At 42.2% G+C, this 17,808-nt stretch overlaps 1 protein-coding gene across 1 annotated transcript in view; it reads right to left on the bottom strand.

Moving 5' to 3' along the window:
• Nucleotides 1-5,741: 5,741 nt before the first annotated feature.
• pth1r (parathyroid hormone 1 receptor) overlaps nt 5,742-17,808 on the bottom strand; it is a 92,968-nt gene continuing 80,901 nt past the window's right edge. Inside the window, exons 9-13 of the mRNA XM_073049124.1 lie at nt 16,922-16,988; nt 16,722-16,816; nt 15,873-16,014; nt 11,516-11,557; nt 5,742-7,945 (exon numbers count right to left, since the gene is read on the bottom strand). Of these exons, the coding sequence (XP_072905225.1) occupies nt 7,583-7,945; nt 11,516-11,557; nt 15,873-16,014; nt 16,722-16,816; nt 16,922-16,988 (709 nt within the window). The 3' untranslated portion in view covers nt 5,742-7,582. The remainder of the gene's footprint in view (nt 7,946-11,515; nt 11,558-15,872; nt 16,015-16,721; nt 16,817-16,921; nt 16,989-17,808) is intronic.

The following is a 17,808-nucleotide window of genomic DNA, read 5'->3' on the forward strand; positions in this document are numbered from 1 at the left end:
TAAAAGACTTACTCCTGACATCTCCTCTGTACCTACTCCCCAGCATCTTAAGCCTGTGTCCTCTTGTGGCAAACATTTCAGCCCTGGGAAAAAGCCTCTGACTATCCACATGATCAATGCCTCTCATCATCTTATACACCTCTGTCAGGTCACCTCTCATCCTCCGTTGCTCCAAGGAGAAAAGGCCGATTTCACTTAACCTGTTTTCATAAGGTATGCTCCCCAATCCAGGCAACATCCTTGCAAATCTTCTCTTCACTCTTTCCTGCCTGTGTAAGATGACTTACACAGGCAGGACCAGAAACAATACTCCGCAGGTCTGTTGACAAATCTTGGCCCAAAACATCGACTGCTTATTCCCCTACATAGATGCTGTCTGATTTGCCGAGTTCCTTCAGCATCTTGTGATTTACAGCAGATGACAAACAACAACAGGCCTAGCACCAATCCCTGCAGCACACCACTAGTTACAGGCCTCCAGTGATAGAGGCAACCATCTACATTACAACAAACTCTTTAACTTCTTGCATGAAGCCAATGTCTAATCCAATTTAGTACCTTACCTTGAATGCCAAGCAACTGAACCTTCTTGACCAAACTCCCACATGGGACCTTGTCAAATGCCTTGCTAAAGGCCATGTAGATATGCTCTTAACACATCTGTAGAAGCCCTTAGGATTCTTCTTCACTTGTCTGCTAGAGCAACCTCAAGTATTCGTTTAGCCCTGATTTCCTTCTTAAGTGTTCTCTTGCCTTTCTTATAACCTTCAAGTACCTCATTCGTTCCTGTCTGCCTATACCTGCTATGCAGCCCCCTTTTTTTCTTAACCAGGGTCTCAATATCTCTTGAAAACCAAGGTTCCCCAAACCTATCATCCTTGCCTTTTATTCTGACAGAAACATGCAAAGTCTGTACCCTACACAAACTTCTGTCACCTGCCCTGTCTCATTCCTTAATGGGAAATATAGTATCACACTGCCTAGTTGGGACTCTACTGAACACATTTGACAAACTCTTTCCCATCCAGTATGGGAGCTCCAGTCAATATGTGGAAAGTTAGAATCACCTCCTATCACAACCTTATGTTTCTTGCGGCAGTCTGTTATCTCTCTACAATTTTGTTCCCTTAAATCCCAAAGACCGTTGGTGGCCAAAATATAATCCCACTAACATGGCTATAACTTTCTTATTCCTTAATTCTACATAGAAAGCTTCATAGGTGAGTTCTCTGGTCTATCCTGATTTAGAACTGCTGTGCTCCCATTTTTCCTAATTAGTAATGCCACCCCTCTCCCTTTAATACCTCCTACTTTATCACATCTAAACAATGGGACCCCACATCACTGAGCTGCCAGTCCTGCTACTCTTGCAACCAAGTCTTACTAATGGCTACAATGTCATAATTCCATATGCCCCAAACTCATCCACCTTTTCGACAATACTCCTTACATTGAAAAGTACGCAGCTCAGAGCATTAGTCCCACCATGCTTGACCTTTAGATTCCTGACTTTGTATAACAACTATCCCCACAACCACTCCACTATCCGTCCAGCACTCTGAATCCAATCACCCTGCAACTCTAGTTTAACCCCACCCCCACCCCGTGCGGCACTAGCAAACTTTCCTGCTGGGATATTAGTCCCCCTTCAGTTCAGGTGCAAACAATCTCTTTTGTATAGGTCCCACCTTCCCTAAAAGAGAAACCAAAATTCTGAACCAAATCCTTAGCTAAATGTTAAACTGTATGATCTTCCCATTTCTGGCCTCCGTAGCATGTGGCATGGATAGCAATACTGAGATCACAACCTTGGAAGTCCTGTCCTTAACTTAGCACCTAATTTCCTGAATTCACTTCAAGTCATTGATCCCAACGTGGACCACAACCTCTGGCTGCTCACTCTCTCACTTAAGAATGCCATGGACTCAATCTGAGATATCCCTGACACTGGCACGCGGGATGCAACAAACCATCCGGGAATCTCATTCTCATCCACAGCCTTCCTTTCTGCTTCCCTAGCCTATGAATACCCCATCACCACAGCTTACCTCTTCACCCCCACTTCCCTTCAGAGCCAGACTCAATGCCAGAGATCTGACCACTGTGGCTTTCCTCTACTAGGTCATCCCCCCTCAACAGTATCCAAACCAATATACCTGCAAGTGGGAGGAACAGCTACAGGGGTACACTCCACTGGTTGCCTATCCCCTTCTCCCTCCTGACGGTCACCCAGTTATCTGTGTCCTCCACCTTGGGTGTAACAACCTCACATATCTCGTGCCTATCAATCCCTCAGCCTCCCAAATGATCCAGAATTCATCCGGTTCCAGCTCTATCTCCTTAACATGGACTGTTAGCTGGATGATCTTCTTACAGTTGTAGTGTCAGAGACTCTGAAGGTCTCCTTGCCTTCCCACAATGTCCCACTTGCTGACTAAATGAATAGCTTACTAAAGAGACAACGGGTTTGGACCCCATCAACACTGTGGTCAGGAAATTATCAGGTGCCTTTAAAGTCCCCCATCAACTATATTCTGGATGCAAGAGTATGTTTGAGGCTAAGATTTTGTGACCTCTGTGCAGAATTGAGCAAAAGTCTGAGACACATGTGAAAAAACATCTGCAAAGCCAAGATGCTTTCAAAAATAATGACATGAAAAGCTTCTAAGTATCAAAAAATTACCATAAAATGCAGTAAACTGTAAAAAAACTGAATCAAAAAATATTTGGTGTGACCACCCTTTGTCTTTAAAACTGCATCATTATCGTAGATACACTGTTCTGCAGTTTTATAAGAAAATCCACGGGTAGGTTGTTCCAAATTTTGGAGAACTTGCCACAGTTCTTCTGCAGGCTTTGGCTTTCTTGCTTTCATCTGTTCCTCCAGGTAATCTGAAACAGCCTCAATGATAGGTAGGTAGGGTCATTAAGAAAGCTTTTGGCATCTTCGCCTTCATAGATCAAATTACTGAGTACAGGAACGCACACAAAATGGTGGAGGAACTCAGCAGATCAGGCAGCATCTATGGAATAGAGTACAGTTGACTGTGTCCATCTGACTGAGAATCCTGCCAAAGGGTTTCAGCCTGAAACGTCAACTGTACTCCCTTTCATAGATGCTGCCTGGCCTGCTGAGTTCCTCCAGCATTTTGTGTGTGTTACTTGGATTTCCAGCACTTGCAGATTTTCTCTTGTTTGGCATTGAGTACGGGAGTTGGGATGTTATGCTAAGTTGTATAAGACATTGGTGAGACCCAATTTGGAATATTGTGGTGCAATTTTGGTCACCAACCTACTTGAAAGAGTACAGAGAAAATTTACGATGTAGCCAAGACTGGAGAACCTGATTTATGAGGCAAGATTGAATTTGTTTGAGGATACAAAGTTAAGAGGAGTATAATTAAGGTAAATGCTAGCAGGCCTTTTCCACTGAAGTTGAGTGAAACTACAACTAGAGGTCTTGCATTCAGTGTGAAAGGTGATATGTTTAATGGGAACTGAGGGAGAACTTCTTCACTTAGAGGGTAGTGACAGTGTGGAACAAGCTGCCAGCTCAATTGGTGGATGCAATTTCAATTTCAATGTTTAAGAGAAGCTTAGATGGTAGGGGTAAGGAGGCCTATGATCTGGGTGCAGGTCGATGGGACTAGCCAGTTTAAATGGTTTGGTGTGGACTAGATGGGCTGAAGGGCCTGTTTGTATGTTGTAGTTTTCTACAATTCCATGACTCTATGATATTGAGATCATGGCTTTGTGGAGTGTTCTTTTAGCTGGCGATAGTTCTTTATGACCTTGGCTGTGCGTTTAGGGTAATTGTCCTCGGACCAGACACCTGCCTGATGGTATTGCTTGTCCAGTATGTCAGTCATAATGCATCCTGATTCTGATTCTATGACATTAACTCATTTGATCTCACCCCATCAGAAATATTGGCCCTCGCTTCCCTACCTTCTCCGCTCCTGCAACCCTCTTTCACAATAGTGGCAAAGGGCTCGGTTCTGAAACATTAATTGTTTTCCATTTCCACAGCGTATTTCCTATCTGCTTTTACTACAGAGATGAGGACAGAGATCTGGTCTTGCCCAATGAACCATAAAGAGGGGATCTAAGAGCCAAACAGACTCCAAAAAAATTAGTAGTGGATGGTGTTTTCCTGAGTTTATGAGGAGGGCTCAGTACTTTGCTTTCAATTCACACACAGACGTTAATGACACTGATTAACTGTAATTAGTGGTCTGGTATACTGAATGGCTTAGACCAGCCTGTCCTCAAGGGAACTGGGCAACTTCCATCAGAATCAATTGCATGCTGTGCAAGCAACAGCAAGGGTTCGTTTAATGATTTTGGCCAAAGTGAAATCCTCTTTGGTGGTGTTAACAATTAAATTTTAATTCAGATTGTTAAAAACCTGAGTTTTCATGTGCAAAGCCACCTGTTTGCAGGCCATTCTCTCTTCTCGCTGCTGTCATCAGCAAGGAGGTACAGGAGCCTTAGGTCCCACACCACCAGCTTCAGGGACAGTTATTATCTTTCAACCATCAGGCTCTTGAACCAGTGTGGATAACATCACGAACCTCAACACTGAACTGATTCCACAATCTATAAACTCACTTTCAAGGACTCTACAACTCCTATTCTCAATATTGTTAATTTATTTATTTGTGTGTTTGCTAATTTTTTTTGCATTTGCTCAGTTTGTCTTCTTTTGCACATTGGTTGTCAAACTTTGTGTGTAATTTTTCATTGATTGCATTGTATTTCTTTGTTCTATTGTGAATGCCTACAAGAAAGTGACTGTCAGAGCAGTATGTGGTGACATACGGAATTGAAATATTCTCTATTTGTCTGAGCAGATGCAACTTCAAAGGCAACAGGAGAACTTCAATCCCATCCTGAACAAAACTGTAATCTGGCAAGAGGGACATAGATATCATTGAAACAAAAGATGCTCCAAAATACAGAATGAAAGTAAACGTGAACCAGTTCCCTTTCCATAAGACTATAACACCATAGCACAATTAGGCCATTCAGACCATCGAGTCTGCTCTGCCATTCCATCACTGATTATTTATTATCCCCATTCTACTGCCTTCTCCTCATAACCACGTTGCTTCACCCTTATTCAAGGGATTGAGGATATAGACCGTGTGCAGACAGACGTAATGAGTTTAAATTCACATCATGGTCAGAGCAGATATTATGGGACAAAAGGCCTGTTCCTGTGCTGTTTTGTTCCATGTTCAATGATTTGATTTGTTATTGTGTATGGTTCCACACAAGAGCTGCTATAAATTTATATTAGTATTCATATTTATGGCATCCATGCAGGGTAGATATGTTAATCCTGATCTGTAATAATGCTTTTTTATGTGGCACTTTATAATTTGCTAGGCCACTTCATAAAGCATAGACCAACAAGAAAGAACAGGAGTGGTTCTGATGAAGACCAAGTCGGGGTGAGATGGCATGTTATTACTTACTGAAGGACATAGTAAACCAAAACAGTTTGCTTTGCTGTTGCTTCAGAATTACTGAATGTATTTAACAACATACCCTACTTATTTTGTGAGGATTTAAATTCATGACTTCCCCATTATCATCAACAGATGCTGTTTACTCATATGAAGAGTAATTGAGGATTCTATCCGAATAACCTTTACAGGTAAATTAGCTAACCCCCAGATTGTCATCTCATTCTCCACACTATATTATTTTAAAATCAATATCCAAACAGAGTACAATTCACTGCTGCTTGTCAGTCATGGTAGAGACAGCACATTTATTTTCTTTTCACATTCACTAAAGATGCAGTCTTTTGAATTTTAAAAATATTAACAATAAATAATAATTTACTCCTTTTTCTCACAATTATCAACCAGACAACATTGACATCACAAACTCAATCAGCAACAACAACCAGGCACATTTAGAATGCACTTCAATTAGTTTCACTGGACAGCAAGTGGACACAAAGTCAGTTGAACCTAATACATGCATATATATCAAAACCTACTTTGTGAAGAAGATCGTGGTTTAAATTGAGGTTGTATTTTACTGGAGTGACTACGATCCAACTCAACACATTGGATATAACTGAATCTTACAGGGACATTGATCTGTGGTCCTTCAGGTAGTAATTGACCTCAGCTCAGTCTGAATTCTAATGATTCTTTCACTGAGGACCTGTCCTGACGTTGATTACTGAATCTACTTGCTACACATAATTTCTGATCTTCATTTTGTTAAACACCTAAAATGAAAAGGTCTAGTATCAGTGCAAGATGTCCAGGATGGTGTCACACCTCAGTGGGGCTCTGCATCACTATGTGAAGCGGTACATCTCCATAACAACTCTATAACAATAGGAAGGGGCACATTTTAAACCCCAGCTAGTGCATAATTTTGTTCAGGCCATCTCCCAGACCCTTCACTCTGGTAGTTATCTAATCCCTCCAGATGTCCACAGCTTTGTCATTCATTCGGAAAGCTGAATCTGACTTCTGTCACCCCAAAATGTTAACCATGTTCCACTCTTCACAGATGTTGCCTGACTTATAAGACCATAAGACACAGGAGCAGAATTAGGCCATTTGGCCCATCAAGTCTGCTCCACCATTCAATCATGGGCTGATCCAATTCTTCCAGTCACCCCCACTCACCTGCCTTCTCCCCATACCCTTTGAAGCCTGACTAATCAAGAACCTTTCTATCTCTACCTTAAATACACCCAATGACTTGGCCTCCACAGCTGCTCATGGCAACAAATTCCACAGATTTACCACCCTCTGACTAAAGTAATTTCTCTGCATCTCTGTTCTAAAAGGACATCCTTTAATCCTGAAGTCATGCCCTCTTGTCTTAGAATCCCCTATCATGGGAAATAACTTTGCCATATCTAAACTGTTCAGGCCTTTTAACATTCAGAATGTTTCTATGAGATCCCCCCTCATGCTCCTGAGCTCCAGGGAATACAGCCCAAGAGCTACCAGATGTTCCTCATACAGTAACCCTTGCATTCCTGGAATCATTCTTGTGAATCTTCTCTGAACCCTCTCCAATGTCATTAAATCGTTTCTAAAATAAGGAGCCCAAAGACCAGCTGAGTATCTCCAGCATTTTCTCTTTTTATTGCCTAAATGGGATTTGATGACTCACTCTCTCCTGTGAATTTGATAAGATTATGTGCAGCTTAATATGGTCAACTAGTTCGGCTGAGTGAGCTGTGAAGTACTGGAATCAGGGAGTTCCTCTGCTAGATTCAGGCTGGGTGAAGCAATGATTGTCATCCAAGTTGTTTTGAATCGAGCCACTGAACACTGGCACCTGTGACAATGTTGTGAAACAGTGTTTAACAAAGCTCTAAATAATTACTCAAATGTCCAGACAACCCTTAGTAGATAGCAGGAAAGCATGATGCGGCCAGACATGTCATATCTTCCTAACTCTCTCTTCACAATTATTTTCCCTTTTCTATTTTCAGGAGCCTGCTATTCCAGTGTGGCAGAAATGATACAGTCCAATGCCAGTGTCTAACGTTTGTGGTGTGCAGTTGGAAATGAAGTTTCTTAAGTGTGTCTATCAATTACATTACAGTTTCCCTCTCTTCCTCGACAACCAGTGAAGGCTTGTTGGATGTTGGAGACTTGCCATTCTCGTCATCCCTGCCATACTGCTCAGGAAGGGAGGAGGGGTGTGAGTTCTCAGACACGGAGCTGCTCTTCACGTAGCCCGGCAGGTTCCAATGCCCATCGAGTAACCCGCCACCCACTCGGCTATTGAGGTGGAGAGTTTGTGGTGCACGGGTGGTTAGGTTGGCACTGATGCTGTTGTTCGTGTGTGACACCATTGGCCCATAACTGTAGGCAGTACTTCCACTCCGAGCTTTGCGTTTGAAGTCAAGTGCCAAAATCCAACGGGCCCATGCTTTTTTGATCTCACTCTGGACCTGAAGCAAAATAGAAAGATACACAATTAAAAAGGCAAAAAAAACAGCGTTCCAAACCTCACTCGGCACAAAGCAAAATTACCAGCTGCAGGTCTGCCATTTTCTTCTCCCCAATTATTCTCATCAAACAGCCAGAAATAGCCCATTAGCCACAAGATCAGCTGACCTCTCAGTAAGAGTGCATAAAAGCTTAACCTCCTGTGACAACCCCTCGCAGCAAAGCTTAATCCGTACACTTTTGGCTTTCCCAAATTAAAGGGCAGCTTGGAATCTTATTAGATGACACAAAGGTAGCTTGAAACTTTCATTAAGCTACACTCATTGATTCACAAATGAAATGTGGGGCTTAAGGCTGCATCCTGCTGACATGGTATTGCAGGACGTGGCTAGTACAAATTACAAGTTAATACAACACAAATTTTAGGCAAACACTGAGCACGGAGAGGTGTTCCAAGCATCATGGTGCTCCGTGTGCCAAGTGCACAGAGTGCACATGCACCTTGGCCTTTATACTCATTCCTTTGACTGTAAAATAATTAGATGCCACGCAATTTATAAGCTCAAGAATTTCAAAGAAGCATTAAAGGAAACTCCTGCCCATCTGTACAGCTTCATATTTGCAGTAAATCTAATGTCACAGTTTTACACTCCTGTGCTCAGAAACAACCCAGGGGCAAGATTCAGCTTATGTAGCAGTCAGCATGTATCCCTCTGACTGAGAGAGCTAATGTTATCTACATTAGAGGGGGTTATTATCACATTACATTTGTAGACTCGCTTTACTGACAGTCTGCTATACTGAAAAGCTGGCCAGATCCTCTAACTTCCCTGCTGGTGCGTCTATAAACTGGCTCAGCCCTTTGTTGCTGCTCCCACGACGATAAACAAATTTGAAGTCACCTTGTTGTCAATTGGCTTGATGTGTGTGTCACTGAGGCAATGTCCAATGGCTGTCCACCTTGATCGGGCTGAGCTCGTGTGCTATGGATAATAGATCATTGATGGGGACTGACATCAGCTGCTCCATCCCTTCTCCTCCATTTAACCTCTCCTATCCTGTGTTTTACCCTCCCCCCTACTGACTTTTATACTCTCTGTACATAATTAAAATCCTGGTAAAGGTTTTTGTTTCTCTTTGGAGAGGAGGATGAGAGGTGACTTGATAGAGGTGTACAAGATTTTAAGAGGCAGGAAGTGGACAGCCTACACCTTTTTCCTAGGGCAGCAATGGTTAATACAAGAGGGCATAATTTTAAGGTAAGCAGAGGAAAGTATAGAGCGGATGTCTAAGGTAAGTGAGTAACACGCACAAAATGCCGGAGGAACTCTGCATGCCACGCAGCATCTATTGAAAAAGTACCGTCGATGTTTCAGGCCAAAACCCTTCGGCAGGACTGGAGGAAAGAAGCTGAGGAGTGGACTTAAAAGGTGGGGGGAGGGGAGAGAGAAACACCAGGCAACAGGTGAAATCTGGAGGAGGAGGAGGGATGAAGCAAAGAGCTGGGAAGTTGATTGATGAAAGTGACAGAAGGCCATGGAAGTAAGATAAAGGGGGGAGAAAGGAGCAACAGAGGGAAGCGATGGGCAGGCAAGGAGATCTGAGAGAGGGAAAAGGGGATGGGAAATTGACAAGGTGTGGGGTGGTGGCTGGGGAGCATTACCACATTACTTAAAGTTTGAGAAATCGATAATCATGTCATCAGGTTGGAAGCTACCCAGACAGAGTACAAGGTGTTGTTCCTCCAACCTAAGTGTGGCCTCATCATGACCGTGGTGGAGGCCATAGAAGGACATGTTGGAATGGGAATAGGAAGTGGAATTAAAATAGGTGGCCACTGGGAGATCCCGCTTGTTCTGACGGGTGGAGCAAAGGTGCTCGGTGAAGCAGTCTCCCGATCTATGTCGGGTCTCACCGATGTACAGCAAGCCACACTGGGATCACCGAGCACAGTAAATGGCCCCAACAGACTCACAGCTGAAGTGTCGCCTCACCTGGAAGGACTGTTTAGGGCCCTGGATGATAATGAGGGAGGAGGTGTAGGGGCAGGTTCCACTTGCAAGGATAAGTGCCAGGAGGGAGATCAGTGGGGAGGGACAAATGGACAAGGGAGTGATCACTGCGGAAAGCAGAAAGTGGGAGGGGGGAAGATGTGCTTGGTGGTGGTATCCCACTGGAGACATTGGAAGTTTCAGAGAATTATGTGCTGGACACATAGGCTGGTGGGGTGGTAGGTGAGGACAAAAGGAACTTTATCCCTGGTAGGGTGGCGGCACGATGGGTGAGAGCGGACGTGCGTGAAAGAGAAGAGATACAGTTGAGGGCAGCATTGATGATGGAGGAAAGGAAGCCCCTTTCTTTGAAAAAGGAGGACACCTCCTTCATTATAGAATGAAAAGCCTCATCCTGAGAGCAAATGTGGCAGAGACAGAAGAATTCAGAAAAGGGGATGGCGTTTTTACAAGTAGTAGGGTGGGATGAGGTGTAGTCCAGGTAGCTGAGAGAATCTGTGGGTTTGTAATAGACATCAGCAGATAAGCTGTCTCCAGAGATGGAGTCAGTGAGATTGAGAAAGGGAAGGGAGGCATTGGAAATGGACCAAGTGAACTTAAGGGCAGGGCATGTCTGCTCTTACCCCATCCTCCCGCTACCCTACCACGGATAGGGTTCCTCGTGTCCTCACCTACCTCCCTACCAGCTTCCGCATCCAGCACATAATTTTATGAAACTTCTGCCAGCATTTTGTGTGTGTTGCTCAGATTTCTAGCATCTGCAGATATTCTCTTCTTTGTGTCAAAGGTAAGCATTTTTTTTTATAGTGTTAAGTGTGTGGAATGCACTGCGGGGTGTCAGTTGAAGTAAATACATTTGGGGCATTTAGAGGACTGCTGTAGGAACATGGATGACAGAAAGATAGAGGGCTACGTGGGAGGGAAGGGTTAGGCTGAGCTTGGAGTAGGTTAAAAGGTCGGGTCAACATTGTGGGCCAACGAGCCTGTACTGTGATATAGTCTATGTTCTTCTAGCTCTGATGGAAGATCATCAGCCACTGAGCTTATGTGGTCTCTCCCATCACCTCCAGTTCAACATGGTGGAGACTGCTGCCTCCCTGTCCCTTTGCTTGGCTCCCAGCCTAGTGATTTATCTGCAGTAACAAGCTCAACGGCCAGTGGCCACTACACTAATCCCCTGTCCAGGGGACACCAGGCCAGCCCCAATGCAGCCTCGAGCCCCCCACTGACTGACAGCACCACTTGACCCAGCCCAGGCGTCACCAGCCCTCACTGGCAACATCTGCACATTGGCTTTGTCGCTCATTCCGCACCGAGTCCACCATGCCACTGCTGCAGGGGTTCCCAGAACAAATGCCTTTTTAAAATTTACACAAGGCACAGCAGTGAATGTTAGGACTCAAGAATCAGAGCCCCTATTAAAAAAATAGTACTCTGCAGGGTAGAACTAGATAAGCTCTCAGCATGCTATAACTACTCAGTCAGCCAGTCAGCCATTACATCTGAAACTTCGCTCTCACTAAATTCAATACACTTACACACAGGAACACAAGTGCTTACCTCTCCATTGCAAAAGCAGTAGATAACAGCCACAAAGCAACCCTGTAAAGTTAAGAGGATAATATTTAAAGCCACATTTGCTATTCACAACATAATCTACTCCACATTTGGGAGACAAAGTGCAAATTGAGTGATCACCCTGAAACGCCTCTGCTCAGTCTGTAAGGCGAGTTACGAGCTTACAGTAGATTGTAGTTTGATTCTCGGCCAAACCCCAGTTCTGAGCTCACTATCCTTATAACCTGATTTATTCTAACAAATCTCAAAATTGTGGACAGACATACATCTTTAGATTAGACATCTTACCTTCTTTCAAGTGTGTTCAACAATTTCAGTTCCTATCTACTGCTCTCTGGAAATCAGTTATCAGTCATTTTTCTGCAATCTCCATTTAAACCTCATTTTAATGCATATTTTGTCTCTTTCCATGTCACAAGTTTATTTCCCTATTCATTGTTTAATTTAACCTAACCCTTCTTTTATCCTACTACTACTTATTGTTCTCTCTGTACATGAAGGTAGGTCAAGAAGGTTCGGTCATTCAGCATTCAGTGCTGTACTTTTCAATGACTCTATGGCTCTATAATTAAGGTCTGCTTCTTTTTTTTAACTTTCATTACTGATGAAAGGCCATCAAACTCGAAGAATAACTCTACTTATATCTCTCCAAATGCTGAATAACTGAATATTTCCATGAATAATTTTAGCTTCTACATTTTTATTTTTTAGTGTTTGAACTTTGAAGCACAAGAACAATTCTCTCAGAGTAACATATATGACTGAATGCTGACACGGAGGTAATTGATACCTTGCCATTCTGAGGTCTAGTCTACCTGTGGCAGAGTCATCGGTGAGAAGTACAATGGCCATTCAGTATTTGATAAGAATAAATTACTCGTTAAAGTTATTCAGTGTATGACATACCAAATTATGTCTAGTTCATTATGCCTTTCACATTCAATCTTGTATCATTCTAGAATGAAGATTGTATTCCATTTAGGAAAAATATAAAAGCCATTTCCAGCATAATTTTGAGAATCTTAAAACCTCCCAATTGATCGCAATAACTGACAACATTGGGGGAAAAAACTGATTCAGTCCAACTACAAGTGGCCCCCATTTTCCGAACGTTCGCTTTACGACACCTTGCTTTTACGAAAGACCTACATTAGTTACCTGTTTTCACTAACCAAAGAGTTTTCGCTTTTACGAAAAAAGGCAGCGCGCGCCCCGAGCAGCCAATCTCCTCCCCCGGATCTGCATTCAGCATCAAGCCGCCATAGCTTAAACACATGTCTGTGAGCATCTGTACTTTATCTCGATTTATTTTGTGCATCCGTCAGCAAGATGTGTCCTAAGGTATCGGAAAAGCCTAAGAGAACTCGTAAGGGTGTTACGCTTAGCGTAAAACTGGACGTAATTAAATGTTTCGATCGTGGTCAACGAAGTAAGGACATTGTCCGCGCATTGAACTTGCCTACGTCCACCATTCGCACTATTTACACGCAGAGAGAAAGAACCTTGAAAGCTGCAGATGTTATTATTGTTTCTGCTCGTAGCAAAGTAGTCTCTTTTAATCTGCTGGGAACTTTTCAGCAGCTTCATAGTTTAACGTTTACTGGAGAGAGTGCTTCGGCTGATACTGAAGCGGCCAAAAATTTCCCAACAGAACTGAAGAAAATAGATACAGAAGGTGGTTATTCATATAAGTGTTTAACTGTGATGAAACTGCAATTTATTGGAAAAAATTGCCGAGCACCCCAACCTCCGACGACTCAGCCTAACAAACCATCATCAGTGTGCTCGCTGTCTTCCCTATTCCGGTAAGTGAAACTACACTGTACATACATTATTTCTACTTTATATAGGCTGTGTATTTTTGTGTGTTATTTGGTATGATTTGGCAGCTTCATAGCATAAAGGTTACTGGAGAGAGTGCTTCCGCTGAGAGAGCATCCACTACACTAGTAGCGCTACGTAGTGAGATTTTCGCTACGCTAGACAGTGCTGCAATGATTTCAGAGAAGTTTTTCTACTTTATATAGGCTGTGTATTTATCATATCATTCCTGCTTTTATTATATGTTACTGTTATTTTAGGTTTTATGTATTTTTTCGCATGATTTTGTAGGTTATTTTTTGGGACTGTGAACGCTGTCAAATTTTTCCCATATAAATAAATGGTAATTGCTTATTCACTTTACGACATTCTGGCTTATGAACCGTTTCATAGGAATGCTCTTCCTTCAGATAGCGGGAGAAACCTGGATATTTTATTCTATGAATCTGGGTTTCATCGAAAGACAGTATTTATGTTAATTTTTAATTACTCTGAGTAAACAGAAGTAAAATCATCTGTTTGGCCGATCAAAAGGCAGTGATGAGTGTACTTAAATGAGCTATAGGTTAGAAGTGGCATGAACAATAGACTTGATCGGCTTTTTTAAAGCTATCAAATTTTAAATCAATCTAACAGCTTACATCCAAGAACCACTTGCAACAATAATCTGACTTGATGTTCTTATACAAATTTCAGTCAGAATTAGGTGCATAGAAGGGTCAAACGAGTCAAAGGGAGATTTTTAAGACTATTTCCAGTCGGGCCTACTATAGGCAGGGCATATTATGCATCCTTAAGGTTGATAGAGCTGGGGGGTGGTTAGTGAGGATAAACTCACACTACCTATTCAGCTCCTGGCCTTCATGTGTGGCTTAGCTACTAAGCCCAGAGGAACCATTTCTACTGACGGGAGAAGGTGCAAAGGCAGGTTACTGGTGCCTTAAACTTGGGCCTCGTCAGCTGTGGTTGGCAGTTTGTCTAGGAGAAGGAAATCTCTGATCTCAAACCTCCACTGCTTGCGGCTGCACCCATTCATGGCAAAGGATTCGGGAGTAAACCCCGAGGAAAAAATCCGGAGCTGCAGTCCTGAAGGCAGGCCCACGTTGAGTTCAACACTGACTGGCAACTCCTGCAGTGCCGCTGATGCCACGCTGTATTGGTGTCTGCCATTCCTTTAGGGTCATCAGCTGCATGGAGAGGGCAAAATATGCTGTATAGGCAACAGCTTGCTCTCCATGTTGTACTGCTCTGCGTATCACATAGACAGCTAGGATGCAACATCCAGTAGCAACCTGGACCAAAGGAAGATCTCCAGGCAGGGCAATTCTGGACCTCATCTTTGGAAGTGAAATTGGACAGGTGTTGAAGTGTTGCCATGGCAACACTTCAGAACAGTGACCATAACGCAATTAAGGCAGTTATGCAAAGGGATAATATTCTCCTCAGGCTAATAACTTCTACTATGAGGAGGCCGATTTAACAGTGTTAAGAGAAGAGTTGGCAAAAATAGAATGAGAGCAAATACACGTGGGTAATGTGACAGCTGACAAATGGGAGTTATTTAAAAGAGAATTCGTAAGACGACAGAGCCAGCAGAAGACAGACGGTGGTAGTGGAAGAGTTTTTCCTGTTCGGAATTCTGTGACGTTGTGATGTTTGGGATCAGCGCTGGGACTTCTTTCGTTTGGTAGATGTTTGTAAAATGGTACAGAGGTATATAGAGGAAAAAGGCAGTTGGTCAGAGAATTGAAGATGGAATTTAATTCCAGAAAATGCAAGACAATAGGAAGTCAAATTGGAGTAGAACATGATAAGGCACTAAGGTGGATGGAGAGATCTTGGTGTTCAAGTCCATAATTTCCTGAAAGTGATGACACTGGGAGATAGAGTGGTGAAGATGACATGTAGCATGCTCACCTTCACAACTTGACACATGGAATATAAAAGCTGGAATATCATAGGCAAATGTACAAAACATGGGTCCAAATGCACTGAGAATTTTGTATGCAGTTCTCATCACTACTCTTTAGGAAGTATCAGAATGTACTGGCAAGAGTGCAGAGCTGATTCACTGGGACGTTGCCTGGATTGGAGGATTTTAGTTATGGAGAGAAATTGGATAGGTTATTTTTTTATTCCCTGAGTGAAGTTGGCTAAAGAATGAATTGATAGTTTTAAAAAACCATAAGCAGCACAGAAAAAGCAGGACCTTTTTGCCCTGAATCTGGTGTTAAAAGCAACAGGGCATTGGTTTAAATGAGAGGAAGGATTTTTAAAGGGGAAAGCTGTTTACGCAAAAAAAAAATTGGGAACTTGCTGCCAGAGGAGATGATGAAATCATATCAAATCACTACATTTAAAGAGTTGTTTAGACAGGCATTTTAAAAAGGCAAGGCATAGAAGGACAGGGAACTAATGCAGGTAAATAGGATTATTGCCACTGGGCAAAAGGGTCAGCATGGATACTTTGGGCCAAAGGACCTGTTTCTATGTTGGACGACTCTATGACTATAATTACCTGAGAGGAATTAAAGAACATTTCGTAATGCATCTGGATTTGCCAGAGAATGCCGGACACCTCAGTGTAAGGGATTGCCATGAAGACAATGTAGTGTACTCCGAACAGAGGTGACAGGACCAGAGTCGACTTCAGCAGCTTCCTGTAAACAAAATAGCTCAGATGAGGTATTTCCATTTAATTTCATATTTTACAGATTACATCGACAATCACAGCTTCCATCAGTGGCTGAAGCAATTCTTGGACATGTTATTTTCCAATCCACAAGCAAGAAGGTTAACCACCTTAAATTTGCTGAACATTGTTGGAGGTGTCCCTCCAGACAAAACACACAAAACAAAAGCCTAAAGCAAAAAAAAGAAAATGCTGGAAATACACAGTAGGTCAGGCAACATTTGTGAAAAGAGATTCCTTTCAGCTGAATAGAGGCCTTGACTGTCTATTCAGCTACAAGAAAATGGAAGGGTTTCAGAAGGCTCAAATAAGAAATAAGTTGTGTGCCAAGTTTGAAGTTCAAATGTAATCAGTGATTTTAGAATTGACGATGGGTTGTGAACTACAAAGTAGGGGTTTTATCAAGAAGTGGTGCTAGAAACTGTAAAGTAAATGTTAGGATAAAACTACCTCTTTAATATCCCATCAAACATTTTGTTGTTAAAGTTTTGGGTAAAGTTTCTTTAATATTTCAAATATTGTCAAGCCAAATGTGGTAGCAATAGATAAATGAACATTGATCTAATAAGGTGCTTTAATTTAACAAAAACGATGAGGGCCTCCTTGTCCATTTCTGTTTCTACATTAAACACCACTTTTCAGAAGGGCCTGCTTTACCAAAGCCCTAGAGCTTACCGGTACTGTTGACGGGTATCACACCTTCCGACATTGGACTCTCTCAGTTTGGTGGCGAGAAGTCTGATAATATTGATAAAAAGCATGAAATTCACCTGAAAAAGAGGAGAAATGTGAAACCAGAAAAATGTGATGACACAGGAGTTTGTAGAATGGAGTTAGATCCTAAAGGGAGGAAGGTAGAATTTATTATATCTCACCAATATTGAAGCCAGAATAGGTAATTGATAAATCAATTTTAAGTTTCCAGCACTTAGATCCCAGCACCTATAGGAGTAAAAATAGAGGAAGAATATCATTAGATGCAATTAGTTATATAAGAAACAATTATCTATAATTCCTGTATATATTTTCATTAGCTTAACAAGAACAGTGAGAAATTTGATACATCAGTTTTCACAATCTGTGATTGACTTTGCTGAATGGCTTCTGTGTTCTAAAATCCGATAAATTCTCTATGCTCTATGTGTCTGGATATACAAAGCAATTATCACTACTGTACAAGTACAACATAATCAAAGTGGATGGTTAATGGAAGTTTATCTCATAGATTTTGGAATTTGGCTTGGAGGAAGGTGAATTATACAGAGTTTCAGCAAATTCCACATGTAATCCCCCATTGTGTTTTATATGCCAAGCCTTTAAAAACTCATTTAAAAAAATCACTATCCCAAATATACTCAGTGACTAAGCTTTAATCTCGCACCATTTAAAAAATATTCTACTATTCTAGCTGTTCCAACCGGTGGTTGAGCTCATATTTTCCCTCATTTTTTAAGTTTCCCTACACCCTACAATTGTAGTGTTGGTATGGCCACACCTGTGTGCTGTTTCTGCCCCTCTATTTAAGTGAGGACATATTGTACTAGCATTGGAGGCAGTGCAGAAGAGGGATCAGAAGTGAAAAGAGTGTGCATTTTCAAGTTCCCGGACGTCAATATCGCTGAGGATGAAAACTGGGCCAAACATATGAATGCAGCTACAAAGAAGGTGCAACAGTGGCGATATTTCATTAGGAGTTTGAGGTAATTTGGTATTTCACCCAAAATACACAGAGATTTCTACAGATGTACCATGGAGAGCATTC

This window comes from Hemitrygon akajei, chromosome 1, assembly GCF_048418815.1.
Source record: "Hemitrygon akajei chromosome 1, sHemAka1.3, whole genome shotgun sequence".
In the NCBI taxonomy this organism is placed as follows: Eukaryota; Metazoa; Chordata; class Chondrichthyes; order Myliobatiformes; family Dasyatidae; genus Hemitrygon; species Hemitrygon akajei.